Below are 17,285 nucleotides of genomic sequence, written 5' to 3'. Positions count from 1 at the left end.
CAATACTTGGGAGAAAGGTTGTGGAACAGGGGATGTGGTGGTGTTGCAAAGACATAATTTGCAGCCAGCGAGCTGATGCCTGGGCGAGTAGGCCAGACATTCACAGGAACGCATACTCAACCAGAGTTCATAGAACATGATACCCTGTGCAATGTTACTCCAATTTTACTAAAATAATGATTTTATTGAGTGCTATTGAAGTAGTCCAGAACACCACTCTTATACACCACCCCCATTAAACTTTATTTAAATTGAAGCACAGTGCAAAACTGGATGTTCCTGGAAGTATTATGACGGTGTTCAAGTACTGAATAAAATTAAATTTACAGAAAATAAAGATTGTAAAAGTCGTATAAATAAACTAATTCTGTCAAAGTGCTGAGGTGTGTTCAGTTACCAAGCAGCTAGTTTATGCTTGCCAAGCCAGCCATTCCTTATCAATGGTTTTGAATGGAGTGCTTGCTTGAGTACTTAAGCCACTCGCTGAGGACCCTGCAAGAAACTTGCTAACTGAACAAACCTCTGCAAAACTGAAGGTTCTTGGAGTTATTATGAAGGCGATTTGTGTTCGACGGTGTTCAAATATATAATTCAATTTACATAAAGGTTGCAAGGTGTATATATAAAGAAAAAATTACAGGTTTAACCACCATATCGAACACATTACATTACTCATTCGTGCCTGTTACTTATGTCCTTAATAACTCTCTTAAAAACAGTAAGTTTTCTGTTTGGGATGACTTTCAATTTTGTTTGACTGTCAGGCAGGCAGACAGGATAAAAATATGATCTCAATCCCCTCTGCACATACGCGGCCAGGATGAATTCTAAGCCAAGGAACATTAAAACGACAGACTTGTCTTCTTTTTCATGTTCGTGGTCAAAAAATAACATTCAATTTAAATACGTTATTCTTCGATTACAAACTAACAATCATAAACTGATAAGACAGACAGACAGATGGATGAATGGACGGTCGGACATGAACCAATTGCTTAACCCTGCTTTCGCTTCATGTGCGTGTGGTTACAATAAAACACAACAAGGTATGGTTTAACAAGGAGAATTAGACCAAAACACAAACAGCAACACAGGGATAAAAATATAACAGAAACACATGACAGATGTGGTCTAGAAAACTGAGCTTTGATGTTTCGTTCTACCAGGTAATTTGCAGGGCCTTTCTTTAAGGAGGAACTGCATGATTCAACATCCAAGTTGCACATACCCGGAAACAGAAGCCCTTCTTCAAGAGTAGTATCTCTTTCCACGAAAGGAAAGAAACGTGTTCTCCTCTGCTCGTTTTCTCATTGCCAGTTTATTCATTGGTTGTTGACAAAATTCAGGGATAAATAAACAAACAATGCATTAAAACTGAAAGCTGGGACCAACTGGAAAGCATTGCATCGCACCAGTCTTCAGCATGACACAAAACAGGTGGACAGCAATTCAAGTCAATGAGGTTGGAGTCACAAGAGGTTAAAAACGATTCACCAAATAACGTTAGCTAACAAAGAGAGAGCAGTACCCCAGCCTCACATTGGAAGCAGGAAATCCCACAAAAGGCATGGCAGCAGAGTCTGAGGACCAACACGTAAATATGTACCATTTGCATCCAGGAGGAAACATTCACAAAGACATCGTACCAGAAGTCAAATGAAACTTAAGCTGTAACATCTCTGCAACATCAGCACAAGCTCGAGCAACATATAGCTCAAGTACAATATATCAACAATATAACTTATTTCACAAGGTTATTCCTTGTGATATTGTTTCACATTTTATTGAAATGTATGGCCCAGTCTCATTCAAAATGGTTCACTCGGAAAACAAGTCATTATGGACACAGTAAGCCACAAATCTGTCTCAGCTGTGGTCTTGTCAAGTTAACAGAAGGGCAAAAAGCTTTTGGGTGTGTGAGGGTGAAAACACAAAGTGTGGCATGAGGCTTCATTTGAGTCAGACACTGCAATGTTCTTTGATGTGGTATATGGGAAGGCTGGGTTTAGCCTTTGCCGGCCCTGTTTAAGGCTTGAACTAGCATAGGCAGCACATTGGTGGAGCAATAAAAAGAGGGAGGTGTTGGAGTGGAGGAGGTGGTGGGAATAACAGTTAATAATGATGTGGTAAGATTGGCACGGTGTTAAAAACACGACTGTCAAAACCCAATTAGGGTTGACCGATATGGCATTTATCAGGTAAGCTGGCATTGCCGACATTGCCTGAAGGAATTCTCTTTTTTAAAAAGCAAGAGCAGCATAAGCAGTCCAACTTAATCAATGCGGGAAAGTTGTTCACCAATGTCAATTTCAGCTCTTCAGTGTAACGAATGCATTTAAAAGTCCTTCTTTGTTACAGCACAAAGCTGAATGTAACAAGTGGATGCATTAAAATTAAACCAGGAAAGGATGACTCTCCTCCCCTACTACCTTTTAGACCGTTAAAAAGCAGAGCATCCAACCATGACTTGGATGGCCTATCGTTGGATTGGATCACTTAAAACAAGCTTTAATTATTATGATGTTAAAAGCCATTAAAACGTATTTTGGGCAAGCCAAATCAGCTTTCCAAATGAGATTCTGACCTAACCATCCTGTTGGTCTCTATCATGCTACCCTTGTATCCACATTACCAACCACACAGTCTCGAAATGCTCTCAAAATGAGCCTTTTTGTAATCAGGCAAAGCTTCTCGAAAAGTGAGATATATTATAAAGATAAAGGGAGCATTAAACATGAACAGCCCTGAAAATAAAATTAAAATAAAAACAAGAATTAAAGATTTAATGAAAATTAAGTGCAAGAAAGTGCCTTGAGAGCTTTGTGGCTCCTGGCCTTGAGCTTCAGGACGAAGCAATGGGTTGTGAAGGAACATCAAGTAGTTCTGTAAACGAAGTGTCACCCTTCGCTATTTGCTATAATGTTTGCAGAGTTCATGGACCGTGCCAGGTGCAACAGCTGAGATACGAAGAGAGGCCGAAGCAGCGGTGACTTGGGATGCGCCTCGTGATCGCCCGGACTGCAGACACTTGGAAGCCAAGGCTCGACTCTCATTTTCAGGAGTTACACGAGGAGAGGCAGAAGCAGCAGTGACATGAGATGCGCTTCGTGGTCGCCCGGACTGCAGGCTCTCAGAAGCAAAACCTTGACTTTCATTTTCAGGAGTTACACGAGGAGAGGCCGAAGCAGCAGTGACATGGGATGCACCCTGTGATCGCCCGGACTGCAGGCTCTCAGAAGCAAAACCTTGACTTTCATTTTCAGGAGTCAAAACCTCAGAAATGGAGTCAGATGTACCCGTATTCCTGAAAAATGTCTTTTCTGAGAGATTATCTGTCTCGTTGCTTCCCGCTGTGCCTTCTCTCACGTCTTGCTGACACTCCACTGTATTAAAAGAAACGTATTTAGTCGTGAAGTTGAAGTGAAAAAATGACATCACATTAAAGCACAATAAAGCAGCCAAACATGGTAGCTTCTCAAAAAGAGTTGCACAATTTAAAACAATTAAACAATGTTGCTGTCATTCATTTACGGAAAATAAATTGGCATTATTGTCAGTGTTAAGCTTTGAAAACTTTGGAAGAAAACTTCCCCAAGTATTCTTACCAGATGCAGAAACTTCCAGGTCTTGTTCAGGCTTTTCAGTTGTGTTATCAAGTCCGTCATTGAGAGTGTCAGATTGCTCATTGGCGGAGGTTTGAAGCAAAACATTCTTGCGCATATTGCACAGTGGTGAATGTGGCAACTTGATTTCCATGTTGGCATTTCCATGTCGGACACTGTTAGGAAATGCCTTTAACAGAAGACAATGATAAAACAACGTCTCAATCACCGACTTTAATTGCTATAACAATTCAAATTTTAAGAGTTCAATGGAGGAATGTTAATATTAAGGTGACTATGAGAAGGGCGATTCAAAGGCTGCCTTGACCATGGCATAAGAAAAGCTTAAGAAAGGCAAGGCTGATTGGAGGCCATGTTATTTAACCATATGCAAAAAACCCATGAAGAATTGGAGAACATGAAAAAGAAACGATGAAGCTTTAAAGGAGCATGAGAACTTCCGAAATATCAGAAATGACGCATAAATGATTGAAAATATTTTGAAAAAAAAAAAACCCCGCAATACAATGTCAATATACACTGACTGGGAATTTTAAACTTATTTTTTGCATTTGAAAATAAATAGATGGCCCATAACATGAGAAAAAAGTGAATAAAAAGCAATGTTACATGTGTTGGGGACAAGTTATTAAAGAGTGCTCGTGTAGGATACTGTCGTTCATTTTACATGTAACAAGGACAATTCACGTTTAGGTTCAGTCATACTGTTTTTGTGTGCCGTTGGAATGTGATGTGTGCGAGAGAAAGGTCAGTTATATAAAGGATGTCGTGTGATTTCTCATTCCTGTCTTAACTGGTGAGGGTCAGGCAAGGTAAGGTGAGGCTGATTAATAAGATGTCACCCAGTGTGCCGCACAAAGTTTACTCCCTTCTCTCCCTTCCTTGTAGCGTTCACAGGGGCACAAAAACATAATTGCTGGTGCCACAAATGCCGTCACCTAGGGTGGGGGGCTGGGAGGACCCTCCCACTGATGCAACAATGCAGTGTGCTAATGAATACACCTGCTGGCTATGAGAAGCACCGCATCTGGTCGAAGTTATGGGCCGTGTCCTGATTCGTCCACGGCAGGAATTTTAGTCATTCTGAATAGTTGGGCTGTTTCATGGGAGGGCAAGAGGAGTTTGGAGATAGGGAATATTAAGGACCTGAGGAAGGACTTTCCTTCTTTTTTTATTTGATTTGGACATTTGTGGTGCACTCTGTTCTTCTGTTGGGAGTGCTTCAGGTCAGGTCAGGTATGGGAGCATGCGCCGGAACAGCGCATCGCTGCGTCCTTTCCACCGGTACTCCAGGGGCCTCTGTCTGTCCATCTCCCAGACAGATGCCAAGGCCCATCCCCATCTCCTTGAGATGCTGATCAACCTGCTGCAACTATGATGAGACACGTCGTCAGCCTATTGGCTTCCTCCACTCACGAGGCTCCCTCGCTGACAGAATCTGGTGAGCAGGATCAGTGTCGGGAAAACGAGCCACATGTCTATACAGCCGCAACTGATGCTCACGGATTATGCAGGTAACAAATCTCATTTGAGTCTCTATCAGCAACCGCTCACTGGACACAAAGTCCGACCAGCGATAGCCAACGATTCTCCGAAGAGACCTGGTACCAAAGGAATTAAGTCTCCATTTCAGATCCCTGGTCAGAGTCCAAGTCTTACATCCATAGAGCAAGACTCGGAGCACCAAGGACCCGAAGACTCACACTTTCGTCCTCCCGCACAGGTACCGGCAGCGCCACATCCCGTGATCCAGTGAATCCATGACTCCCCAGGCCTGACTGAGATGTCTGTTGATCTCTGGCTTGCAGCCAGCAGAGACATGACTATCACTGCCAAGGGAAGTGAATCTCTCAGTGACCTCAACAACCTCACCACAACCAGGTACAGATAAGATAGCAGCATCCAAAATATTATTTAAAGCCTGGATCTTAGTTTTGACCCAGGAAACCCATAATCCCAGCGGCTCCGACTCATCATTCAGTACCTCGAGGGCCCCCAAAAGGATATCCAGTCTCCGCAAAGATGACTGCATCATCTGCAAAATCAAGGTCAGAGATCTTGACATTCCCAAATGATGTAATCTCTCCGACATCCTCTCCTTGATCTCTCCGACATCCTCCCCAGAATCCAGTCCATACAAGCGCTGAAAAGTGTGGGGACCAGTACATACCCCTGATGTACTCCAGTAACAACTGGAAATAAGTCAGAGATGGTATCACCACATCTCACAGCACTCTCAGTACATTGATCAGCTTTGTTCAGATATCAGATTGATCAGCTTTGGTGGATCCAATGCTTCCGGTTCTGGGTTGGGAGCGTTGGCAGGTTTCTCTCAGGGCTCTCTGTTGACTTTCTCAAAGCTAAGTTTCCAGTCGTTATCTGTCCCGTTTAACTGTTTATTTTCTCACTTACATGTTTCTGGTGTTCCTAGTTCGGTTTTGTTTCAAAAATCGTGCTATTTTGTGAGTTTTCGTCGACCTTGTCTTACCGGGTTCCTTGATGCCTACCCATCCTTCCCCTCTTACTGTACGATTGTTTTTATTTGTATTCTCTTCAATTCCTATTTTCCCCACTTTCCCAATGCCACCAATCCCTCCCAATTAAACACTCTGTTTCTCGTCAAATTCAACAGAAAAAAAAACACAAAAAACTACCTTTCTCCCTGCATACCCACGAGTCCCGATCCTTCTAGTTCCTCCTTCTGCCGGCACACCATCTTCATTCGACTTCATCTGACCCACTCTCACCATTACCTTCAGCATTTCTTCCTACAAACTTCCATTCCCGAAACTTACCTATTCTTCAACAATACATCAAAAAATAATAATCTTCCTTGTATCCTTTCTATCTACACACCTCCTGCAACCACGTGGCTCTCTATTCTTCCTGATACTTTTCATCGATCTATCAGTTTAACGCTGCGTTTACCGTTCCAAATTCACCACACGCCTCCACGATTTTACTTCGACCTTCCATTCCCGAATGTGACACAATCATTATATAAAATAAATAAATAAATTCACATTTGACGAAACACCTCCCAAAGCCACGTGCTTCTCCTGTGACCACGTGATCGGTTTCCACCCCCTACGTTTACTGATCCAAATAAACCATTCACCTCACAATATTTTCTACAACCTTTCCATTACCGAATCTGATGAAAACTCTCTCAAACAATAATAATAATAATAATAACAACAATAAAAACGATCTCTTACAATGCTTCATCTTCCTCTTTAACATGTGTGGTTCTCATTACTGTATCAAAATGCACTACTCTTTTTCGATTTAAACAGACTGCTCTCAATTCGACCTTTCCTTCATACCTTGCCTTAAAAATCCAACTGTTACAACGTTTCTTCTCTCCATTCTCTTAATTCGCCTTGTTTGCATCCATCAAGAAATGTCTTCAATCGCATCTCTGACATAAAAATAAAAAAAACCACCAGTTTGCTATGAGTGTTTCCATCAACCATTCTTTTTTTCCAACTTCAGTGCCAACTCACCCCTCTCACTCCTTCCTCTCAAAGCAACCATCACACTCTTCTCACTCCAAGCTTCCCTCTCACCTTTCTCAAAAATTCCCCCTGACACCTTTCTCCCTTAACTCTCCCCCCTCACCCTTCTCCCACCATTCACCCCCCCACTCACCCTTCTCAAAGTTCCCCCCCCCTCACATCCACAAAGCTGCCTCCTTCCCCTGCCCTCTCACCTCCAACTCATCACTCCACCTCCTCAAATCCTCAACTGCGTTCTGCCCCCTCTCTTGCCCCTCTCTCCCCTAGCACCACAGAGCCATTTCTCCTCCTCATCCGGCCCCCTCCACCAGCTATTCTGCAATCCCCCACACTCTTTCAACAACTCTCCTTACCTACACCCCTTCCTCTCCTCCCTTGTCCAACCCTCCCCCTCCTCTCCCATCCCCTGCACCCAAAGTGTCTTCCCCTCCCTCTTCATGAACAGTGTGGACCTCAAATATCCGGGGACTTCGCTCAAACCTTACAGATCTTTCCACACAGGTTGCCACTGACAAACAAGACGTAATCTGCCAAACAGAAACTTGGCTCCCTCAAGACGTCTCTGACTCCCAAGTATCACTCCCTGATTACTCCCTCCTCTGGTATGGCAGACCTGAGCCTCGTCCTGGTGGAGTAGTTGCTCTCTTCATCAAAGACTCTATTCCTCACTCTCCATGCACTGCCCTCACTCCCCCACACCCCCAGGATTACCTCTGGCTACGGCTTCCCCTCCACTCCCACCTCATGTTTATATGTGTTGTGTATCGTCCACCAAACAGTGATGATTCCATTTACACCTCACTATCCGAAAACATGGACCAACTTCTATCTTCTCATCCAAACTCTCTCTTCCTCATATGTGGCGACTTCAATTGTCATCCTGCCAGTTGGCTAAGTGTGGGTACCTCTCTCACCTGTCATGGCACCTCAGCAAAAGCTTTTTGCGACTCATTAGGACTGACTCAATCGGTAAATTTCCTGACCCGGATCTCAACCAATGATACTCTATCTTTTCTGGATTTGATTTTGACAAATTTCCCTGAAAATATCTGCTGTTCTTCCTCCGCTCTAATCGGCTCTTCTAACCACATGCTTGTCAAAGTGGACATCTCTCTGGGTGTGTTCAGAAAACCACCTCAGCGACGTCGAGTCTGGAATTTCACTCAAGCCGACTGGCAGGGTATCCAAGCAGCCATCAACTTCCATCGCAACTTTCTCCAACATCAACTCATCGAGGGAATTCTTTCAAAGAAACTTGCTCTCTCTCATGCAAAATTTATCCCTTCTCGTCTTCAGTTGTCCTACCCTTCCTCCCGCCCATGGCTCACTGAAGCTTGTGGCCAGGCAGTTGTCCTGAAACAACTTGCCTTTGCCTCATGGAAAGCAAATCCAACTGAGGGTAATCTCAGTTCCTTCCAGAAAGCTTGGAACAAGTGTGTATCTACCCTCAGGAGAGCCAGAAAACATCTTTCTAAGCTCAAGTCTGAACTCTCAAACCTCTCTCCTTCCTCCAAATCCTGGTGGCATCGAATCAAATCTGTTTCTGGTGTATGTTCCCCCTCCATCCCCTCCCTTACCTCAAATGGCCGCACTGCTACCTCACGTGAAAAGGCTGAATGCCGCAACTCGGTGTTTGCATCGAAATCTTGTGTTCGAAACCCATTGCTTTTTGTACCCACCTTACCTCGTCACACCCAACTGTACCTGGACTCTGTGTCCTTTTCTTCTGATAAGGTAGAGAGCTTGCTGTCAAACCTCGACTCAGATTCTGCAATCAGCATCAGACGGCATCAGCCCACGTGTCCTAAAAACCTGCTCCTCTGCTCTTGCTCACCCTCTCTCTGTTCTATTCACCCTCTCATTTGCTCAAGGTCAGCTGCAACCTGCTTGGAAATCAGGAAACATTACTGCCCCGCATAAAAAGGTGCAAAAACAGCCCCCTGCAACGACAGACCAATCAGCCTTCTCCCAATCATCCGCAAGGTCATGGAATCCATCATCACCTCAGACATTAAATCCTTCCTCTTCTCCAATGGCTTGATTTCCGATCATCAATTTGGTTTCAGACCAGGTCACTCTACTCTGGATATGTTGCTTCTGCTCTCCCAACAATGGATGGAGGTCCTCAATGCTAGACATGAAATCAGAGCCATATCCCGAGACATATCGCGTGCTTTTGACACGTTCTGGCGCCCTGCCCTGCTCAGCAAACTCTTCCCATGATATCCAAGGCCATCTACACTCAGGGCTCGCAGACTTCCTCTCCTGGTGCAGTCAACATGCAGCCATCAATGGAGTTTTTTCATCCCCTCTTCCTGTCCAAGCTGGAGTTCCCCAACGCAGCGTTCTGGGCCCTGTTCATTTTCTGGTTTTTATCAATGATCTCTCTGACTATGGAAAATCCTCTTTATCTCTTTGCTGATGACTCCACCCTATGCCGTACCATCTGTCATCCCTCAGACAGGCAAGCAGCAGCTTCTTCGCTCACTGCAGATCTGGGTAAAATCACATTCTGGACCATGTCTTTCAATCCGGACAAATCTCACAATCTAACTTTGTTTCTCCAAAAGGACCATTTGAACCCCCCCCCCATCCACTTTCTCAACAATCTTCTGGAAGAAGTCCTTTCTTTCAAGTTTCTGGGTCCCACTATCTGCCATGATCTTTCCTGGCAAAGCCACATTTCAAACCTCGCCTCCAAAGCCAGTCTCCGACTGGGCATCCTCCGTCGTGCAAAGTCCTTCCTCAGCCCACCTGAGCTCCTGACCACATACAAAGCTTTCTTCCGCAGCCTGATGGAGTACTGCTCTCCCATCTGGGCTGGTGCTCCTGCCTCCCACCTGTGGAAACCAAGGCATTTCAGACCATTGGCATCTCCCACGACGAGGCTGAGTCGTTGGGCCTCTCACTCTCTCACTACAGGTAGGTGGGTGGTCTTTCTGTCTTCTACCGTCTCCCCTCTGGTCTTCCCCCTCTGCTCTGTCTGCGATTTGTCCCCACCATATTTCCGCAGGGCGCTCAAGGTCCGCCAACAACCCCCTTCTGGTAAAACTACCAAAATCATGAATCACCGCTCACCTTCACTCTTTCATTCCACTTTTTTCCCGCCTTTGGAATAAACTCACTCACTCTGTTCAATCCCATTCTTTCCTCCAGGCTTTCAAAACAGCTGTTCACCACCACCTCTTATCTTCCCCCATCCAAATCCTTGATCTTTTCTACCCCATTGATCCACCCCAAACCCACCTCCTTCAAATTCCTTGCTTTCCTTCCTGAGAGTCCCTGTAATGTCCATCTTGTGTATCCCATGTTCCCCACCCCATCCCTCTCTCTTCCACAGATCTCCTTATTTCTCTGTTCCCCAATGTTTTGTCCTTCCCACTCCCATCCCTCTTGTCTTATGCCACCCTTGTTATGCGTTGTGTGTTAACTCTCAAATGAGCCTCGACAAGGTATACAACAAGCTTAAATGAGCTAAGATCCTCGTCTTCTTAATTGTGACGTCATAAAAACGAATATGACGTCATTGTGATGTATCAGGTTTGCGATAAATTATCTGTGCTAATGCCTGGCTTGATTCCCGTAAACAAAATTCAAACAGCTTGCCTAGTTTCGGAGATAATGGTATAGGAAATTTCCATTTGCGACGATATTGTGACGTCAACTCTTTTCTAGGAAGAATTTCCAAAATCGTAGATGGTTACTGCCTGTGCGTGGGCTTTCTGCATATACATGCCAAGTTTCACGAAGATCCGATGAAAACTCTGGGTTGTGAAACAAAAAATAGGAATGACATCATAAAAATCGATATGACGTCATAGTGATGTTTCATATGTGCGGTAATTCATCTCTGCTAATGCCCTGTTTGATTCCCGCAAACAGAATTCAAAAAGCTTGCCGAGTTTCGGAGATAATTTTTTCGGCAATTTCCATTAGCGGAGATATTTTGACATCATAACTTTTTTTCTATGAGGAATTTTCAAAATCGGAGATGGTTACTGTCTGTGCAGGGTATTTTTACATATACAGCTCTGGAAAAAAAAGAGACCACTCCAAAAATTTTTAAATCAGCATCTCTGCATGTATGGCAGCCATTCCCTTTCAGTGCCTGTTGAATTCCAACACAGGCACATCTCATTCTACTTCGTGAGGTACTGATTAGGTGATCACCTGAACCGAATCTTATTTAACAAGGAAAAGTATAAAAACTACTGCTGTGGTCATCACTATCCTCTTGCAATAGGACCAGCTGGATGGCAAAAACAGTGCTAGTGGTACCTCAAAAGTAATTGGAATTAAAAAAAATAACTATTGACCATGCCAAAAGAGTTGAAAAGAAAAGTTTTGAGTGAGGAAAAGAAGGGTTCAATTCTGGCTTTACTGGCAGAGGGATACAGTGAGCATCACGTTGCTTCCATCCTTAAAATTTCAAAGACGGCGGTTCATAGGAACAAGGTCAATCATCGCACCATGCAGACCACATTCGCTCCATACACACAGGCCCGCTGGCCCTCACTCACTCCATACACACAGGCCCGCTGGCCCTCACTCACTCCATACACACAGGCCCGCTGGCCCTCACTCGCTCCATACACACAGGCCCGCTGGCCCTCACTCACTCACATCATTTATCTTCCCTTTATCAATTGTCTCCCTAACCCCCTTTATGGCTTGCCTGGCTCGTTCATGAGCAGATCTATCAGCAGTTAGCTGTTGCCGTGCGCGTGAAGTTCGAGAATTCAAATAACAGGAGGAGAATGTGTATGTTTAAAAAGTCAACGAATACGAACATTTTGTATTTCAAAAAACCCTCACGTTTTTAAGCATGAAGCCTTTTGTTATGATTAATACGCCGGCGCACTATTCAAAAGCCATTTTTTTTTTCTAATGGAAATTTTATTTATTTTATATATATATATGTATATATAGCCTGGTGTTGGCGCAGTGGTTAGGGCAGCGGCTTGGGATCCAAAAGGTCCTGAGTTCAAACCCTGTTGGGCCACTGAATTAATACACCAGGGGGTTGACTCAGCCTGTCATCCTTCCGAGGTCGGCGAAATGAGTACCAGTATACTGGGCCGGTGTATACCCCGGTTAAATAGGTATACCATATCCCTGTCTCGTAAGAGGCGACCAGGGTTGCGTCAGGAAGGGCATCCGGCGTAAAACATGTGCCAAATCACTATGCGGATCATACGGATGATCCGCTGTGGCGACCCCTAACGGGAGCAGCCGAAGGAAGAAGAAGAAGATATATATGTATATATATATATATATATATATATATATATATATACATATATATATATATATAATTTTTTTTTTAATACATATTTTTTTCATTTTTATGGAGAGCCACTTAGTGCATCCTGGAGCTGAATGTTAGTTCTATATATATGTGTAAAGTTTCATCAAGATCGGTTCACTGGTCGAGGAGCTTATTCGTCACAAAAAAAAACAGACAGACACGGACAGAAGGACTGCCATTTATATAGAAGATATATATATATATATATATATATATATATATATATATATATATATATATATATATATATATATATATATATATATAGTATTAAATAATGGAGGTATTTAGATGAAAATACAACGAATAAATATTTTTTACAAAACACATTATCAATAAGCATGAATATAATTTGTTGGTGGTTGTTGAGATATGCAGTGCAGCATGTTAAAATCGGTTGTTGATGACAGTTTGAATATGTAAATGACAGTTTGAGTCGATGGTGAGATGGAGGTGCTGTGTCGTGGACTTGCATTCAAGGTAAAGTGTTTATCGCTTAATACATTATCATATAAAGTGATGTATCATTAAAATCAATCATATGTAGTAATACTTTAAATAAAAGTAATAATTAAATAAGTTTGTTTTAGGATATTGCATTGCTGTGGTGACTGACTGTCTGGACACAACTTTGGGTTGTAGGTCCATTGATGTTGAGTGATCTACTGATGTGGACCTGCGACTGGGGTTGTGGATCCACCATTTGGAGAAGTTCTGGGCTGAAAGGATCAAAACCTCGATGAAAACAAGGTGCCCAGCTGATAATATGGGCAAAGTTGGGAAATCAGTCAATTGCTGAAAAGTTAAGGTTATAACTTCAAATGAAATAGCGTTTGTAAGTACTTACCAGAACATAATATATCCGTGTTTGTGAGTTTATATTTGTGTGTGTGTGTGTATTGTTATGTCTGGCTTTCTTCTTGGGACTACGGTGCAGTAATTGGTCTATATTTTGAATTTGCAGAGATCAACATAGGTTGCAAGCAGCCTCTGCCAAAACTGTCATCTGCGTTCGGTGAGGAACCGAAGAGCAAGGTTTAGGTCAATCATTGACCTCTTTAGTGTAAAGCCTGACTACTCTGGGTGTAGGTGCTCAAGCAGATGGGGGTGAACCTTATCAATAATTATCTGAGCAAAGACCTTGCCTGGCACTGAGGGTGACGCGACCCCTCGGTAGTTGTTGCAGTCCTGGCGATCACCCTTCCCTTTCCAGAGAAGAACAACAATCACACCAAAAGTGATGCTCCACACTCTCACAGATTCCTCGCACGTCGGCCTCCTTGTCCACCAATACACACACACAGTTCTACGTCTCAGCCCCCTCAACCCCCTGAACAGCTCAGCTCTGTCATTAAGCTTCGCGCTGCAACTCTGGTCAATGGTATCCAGTGTCCCTTGAGACAAAATTATTCTTTGCCCTATGGGGAGTTCAAAGACATCCACCGGAAACATCAAGGACAGTGGACTTGAAGGCACTCTACAACTCTTCAGGAATCCCCAAAGCACGCAGACCACCAAATCCCCACTCAGCCTGTTCGCAAACTCCTCAGCTACCCTCTCATCCTTGAGCTTGCCAACATTCAGCCTTGGCTGGGATGATACCATTCTCCCAGATTTAAGCTGCAACTCCAGAGTTGCGACAACAAGCCTGTGGTCGCTATTGAGGAACTGAGCACTTCGGTAGACCCTGCAGTTCTGGATCATCCTCCAGTGACCATCAACAAGCACATGGTCAATCTCCTTTGCCACACCGCCAGCTTTGGAATACCGAGTCCAGCGATGAGCCTGTGCGCGCTGAAACCATGAACCAGCCATCCTAAGTCCATGACTTCTGGCAAAGTCAAGGAACTTTGTGCTATTCTGGTTCACAGTTCCAGACCCATGCGGACCAAGACATGTCTCATAACCATCCCTATCAGTTCCAGTCGATGCATTGAAATTCCCCAAGATTAGTAGAGTATCTCGTCTGGGGCACTGATCAACCACAGACTCAAGTGCGACATCGAATGCGTCCTTCACGGTGATCACATGCCTCAGTTGGAGCATCCACAGAGACCAGGGAAATGACACCCAATGAGTAATGAATCCTTCGTCTCATAATACGCTCGTTGACGGGTGTTACCTCAATTATCATTGGAGTCAGCTTATTGGACACAGCTACAGCAACTCCTTGGGCATGGTAACCATCAGAGCGACCAGACCAATAGTAGGTGTAACCACCCGCCATGATCTCGCCACTATCCGGTCTCCGAACCTCAGAGAGTGCTGCAATACCTACATTCAAACGCTTGAGCTCAGATGATAACAGAGACAGGTGATCATCCTCTCATAGAGCTAGGACATTCCAGGCACCCACCCGAAGGGACTGCTTCAGGTTAACCCAAGGAGACCACCGTCTGGTGTACAACACCTCAGCACCACTCTGCCACCCACCACCGCAATCTGAACCTGGAGGTTTACCGTGTGGTTTTCCTCCTATCATCAAGGAATGGGGGTCCCAAAGGCTTTGCCCCAATCCTGTCATCTGGTGAGCTGCCCTGTGGAGGGCAAAGACCATTGGTACTCATGTGGAGGGCACATAAGGTACTCCAACAGAGTGGGTTTTCAGATTTAACATTTGTTGTTTTTGCAGAATGAAGTGTTTTACGGTGACCGGAGTGCAAATCCTGCCACCAACCTCCTAAAAAAAAGTAACCCAACTGCAAGAGGACGTCTCGTACACAGACACAGTTGGGCACAAAAAATGGATGGCCGTTGGCTCACAAGGAGCTCCTCCGCCCTTTGACAGGTTTTGTTCTTCATCCTGTTGGGTGTCCATGTCATACACCCTCCTCACCAAGAAACTTGGTGGGGGAGACGGTTTCGTCACCGATACCCAACCATGGAACAGATCAGTACAGGTTCGCATGGTACCTGTAGCAAGTCACATATCAAATCTGGCTTGACCTGACAATAAGCTCTTCACAGTGCTGTGATCTCTGCTGATGCTGGCCTGCTCTGCTCCTACTGTTCCCTCAAAGACATGCAAGCTATCAATAATCCTTGCTTGGTTCACGTGTGAGTGAGAATGAGTGTAAGAGAATCCGAGCCAATCAAGGAGTAGTTTATTGAAATATAAGGTTTTATTCATTAATTTTAGTCATGAATTGTACTGTGTTTCTCGACTGGACCCACTGTAAATGTGTGCTGTGATTGTGTCCTTATATTTATTACATCCTTGGTTATTAAGATTGTGTATTTCTACTCCATAATCCACTTCCCACTCATTTGTGTGACATTGCCTTTTCTCTTGGGATATAAATTAGGTTAATACCCTGACTGATTACTGATGAAATTTAAATCATGCTTAAGTGTGGATTGGTAGAACACTGTTCGCTACGGTTTCGAATTGCGATTCGAGTAACACATTGTCATAATTGGGATTGAGTCTCGGCGATGCAGCTTTTTGCCCAACCGTGGTTAAACTGCTTTCAGGATGGGGGATGGAAATGTGAAAGTAAATTTAGAGGAGCCAAACTCGAGTCATAACTTAAAACAGGTCGGTGGGTAGGTAGGTAGGTGTCTCTATCATTCTGGCCCCACCAAAATTTCCCTCAACCTCCTAAATAGCACTCAGAGATAATAGAAGTGGGTTATTTGTTTTTACAAAAACAAGGAGTGATCACGTAAAGACTTTATATTTACCTGCAGCTTCCAAGGTGCCTTTAGCCTTGTATTCACATCACTGAGACGCTGGTAAGGTGATTGGGAACATGAAGTTCCAGTGTCCAATAAGGTGTTTAGACTGCGTGAGGGCATGAGTAACCCTGCTGGCTCGATGTTGGAGATGGGCAGTGAATCATAAATCTCAGAGAGAAGGTCAAATTCCATTGTTGGAAGAGGGCTGAATGCAGGGTCTTCCTCAGAGGTTGGTCGTTCTGGTCCAGTGGAAAGAAGAGTAGCATCTGACCTAAGGATTAAGAGAAAAAGTAACATTAAAAAGGTAATCGACATTTTAAAAAAATTAAAATACTGAATGTATATACCCATACCTGGACCCCGACATTCTCGGTTCCAACATTCGCGGGTCGCGTTTTCGCGGTTGATAATTTGCGACATGCTCCTACATTCGTGGGAAATTGCCATGCGTATGCGCAGCGATATGTATGTATGTATATACATATATATATATATATATATATATATATATATATATATATACATACATATATATATATACATACATACATATATGTATGTGTGTGTGTGTATATATATATATATATATATATACATATATGTATGTGTGTGTGTGTATATATATATATATATATATATATATATATATATATATATATATATATATATATATATATATATATATATATATGTATATATATTGTTACGGTTGTGGAAATTCACAGAGCACCATATAGATCCTTAGATCAGTTATGCCGATAAGTCTGTGTTCAGATAGATTTCCCCACCGATGTCTAAGGAAATTATTTGTGCAACCGGGCTGTGATCTTTGAGGTAGTATTTTTCTTTTGCTATTGTTATTTTGGACCAACCGCCTTTCAACCACCACATCTCCACAATGCCAACCACCACATCTCGCAAGCTCCTCAACAACATCTCATCAAACCTCTCCACAATGAAAACATCGCTCGCATCAACCATCTCCACAACAACAACCGCCTTTCAACCACCACATCTCCACGACCGCATTTCAACCACGACAACCACCACTACTTCAACAACCACACCACTACTTCAACAACCACAACCACCTTCTCCACAACCGCAAACATCCCCACAGACAACGGACAGCACCATCAAATAACATCTCTGCCAACC

The 17,285-nt window shown here is 43.6% G+C and overlaps 1 protein-coding gene across 3 annotated transcripts in view; it reads right to left on the bottom strand.

Moving 5' to 3' along the window:
- Window positions 1–1,299: 1,299 nt before the first annotated feature.
- LOC147013030 (DENN domain-containing protein 1B-like) overlaps window positions 1,300–17,285 on the bottom strand; it is a 251,978-nt gene continuing 235,992 nt past the window's right edge. For all 3 annotated transcript variants that reach the window (XM_085854485.1, XM_085854484.1, XM_085854486.1), the window contains 3 exons: window positions 16,134–16,398; window positions 3,606–3,792; window positions 1,300–3,383 (listed from right to left, as the gene is read on the bottom strand). In XM_085854485.1, the coding sequence (XP_085710611.1) occupies window positions 2,908–3,383; window positions 3,606–3,792; window positions 16,134–16,398 (928 nt within the window). In that variant the 3' untranslated portion in view covers window positions 1,300–2,907. The remainder of the gene's footprint in view (window positions 3,384–3,605; window positions 3,793–16,133; window positions 16,399–17,285) is intronic.

This window comes from Eptatretus burgeri, chromosome 14 (genome assembly GCF_056783735.1).
Source record: "Eptatretus burgeri isolate ZD-2024b chromosome 14, Ebu_testis_v1, whole genome shotgun sequence".
Taxonomy (NCBI): Eukaryota; Metazoa; Chordata; class Myxini; order Myxiniformes; family Myxinidae; genus Eptatretus; species Eptatretus burgeri.
Note: the sequence above shows the minus strand (reverse complement) of the source record. Positions and strands in the feature narration are given on the sequence as shown.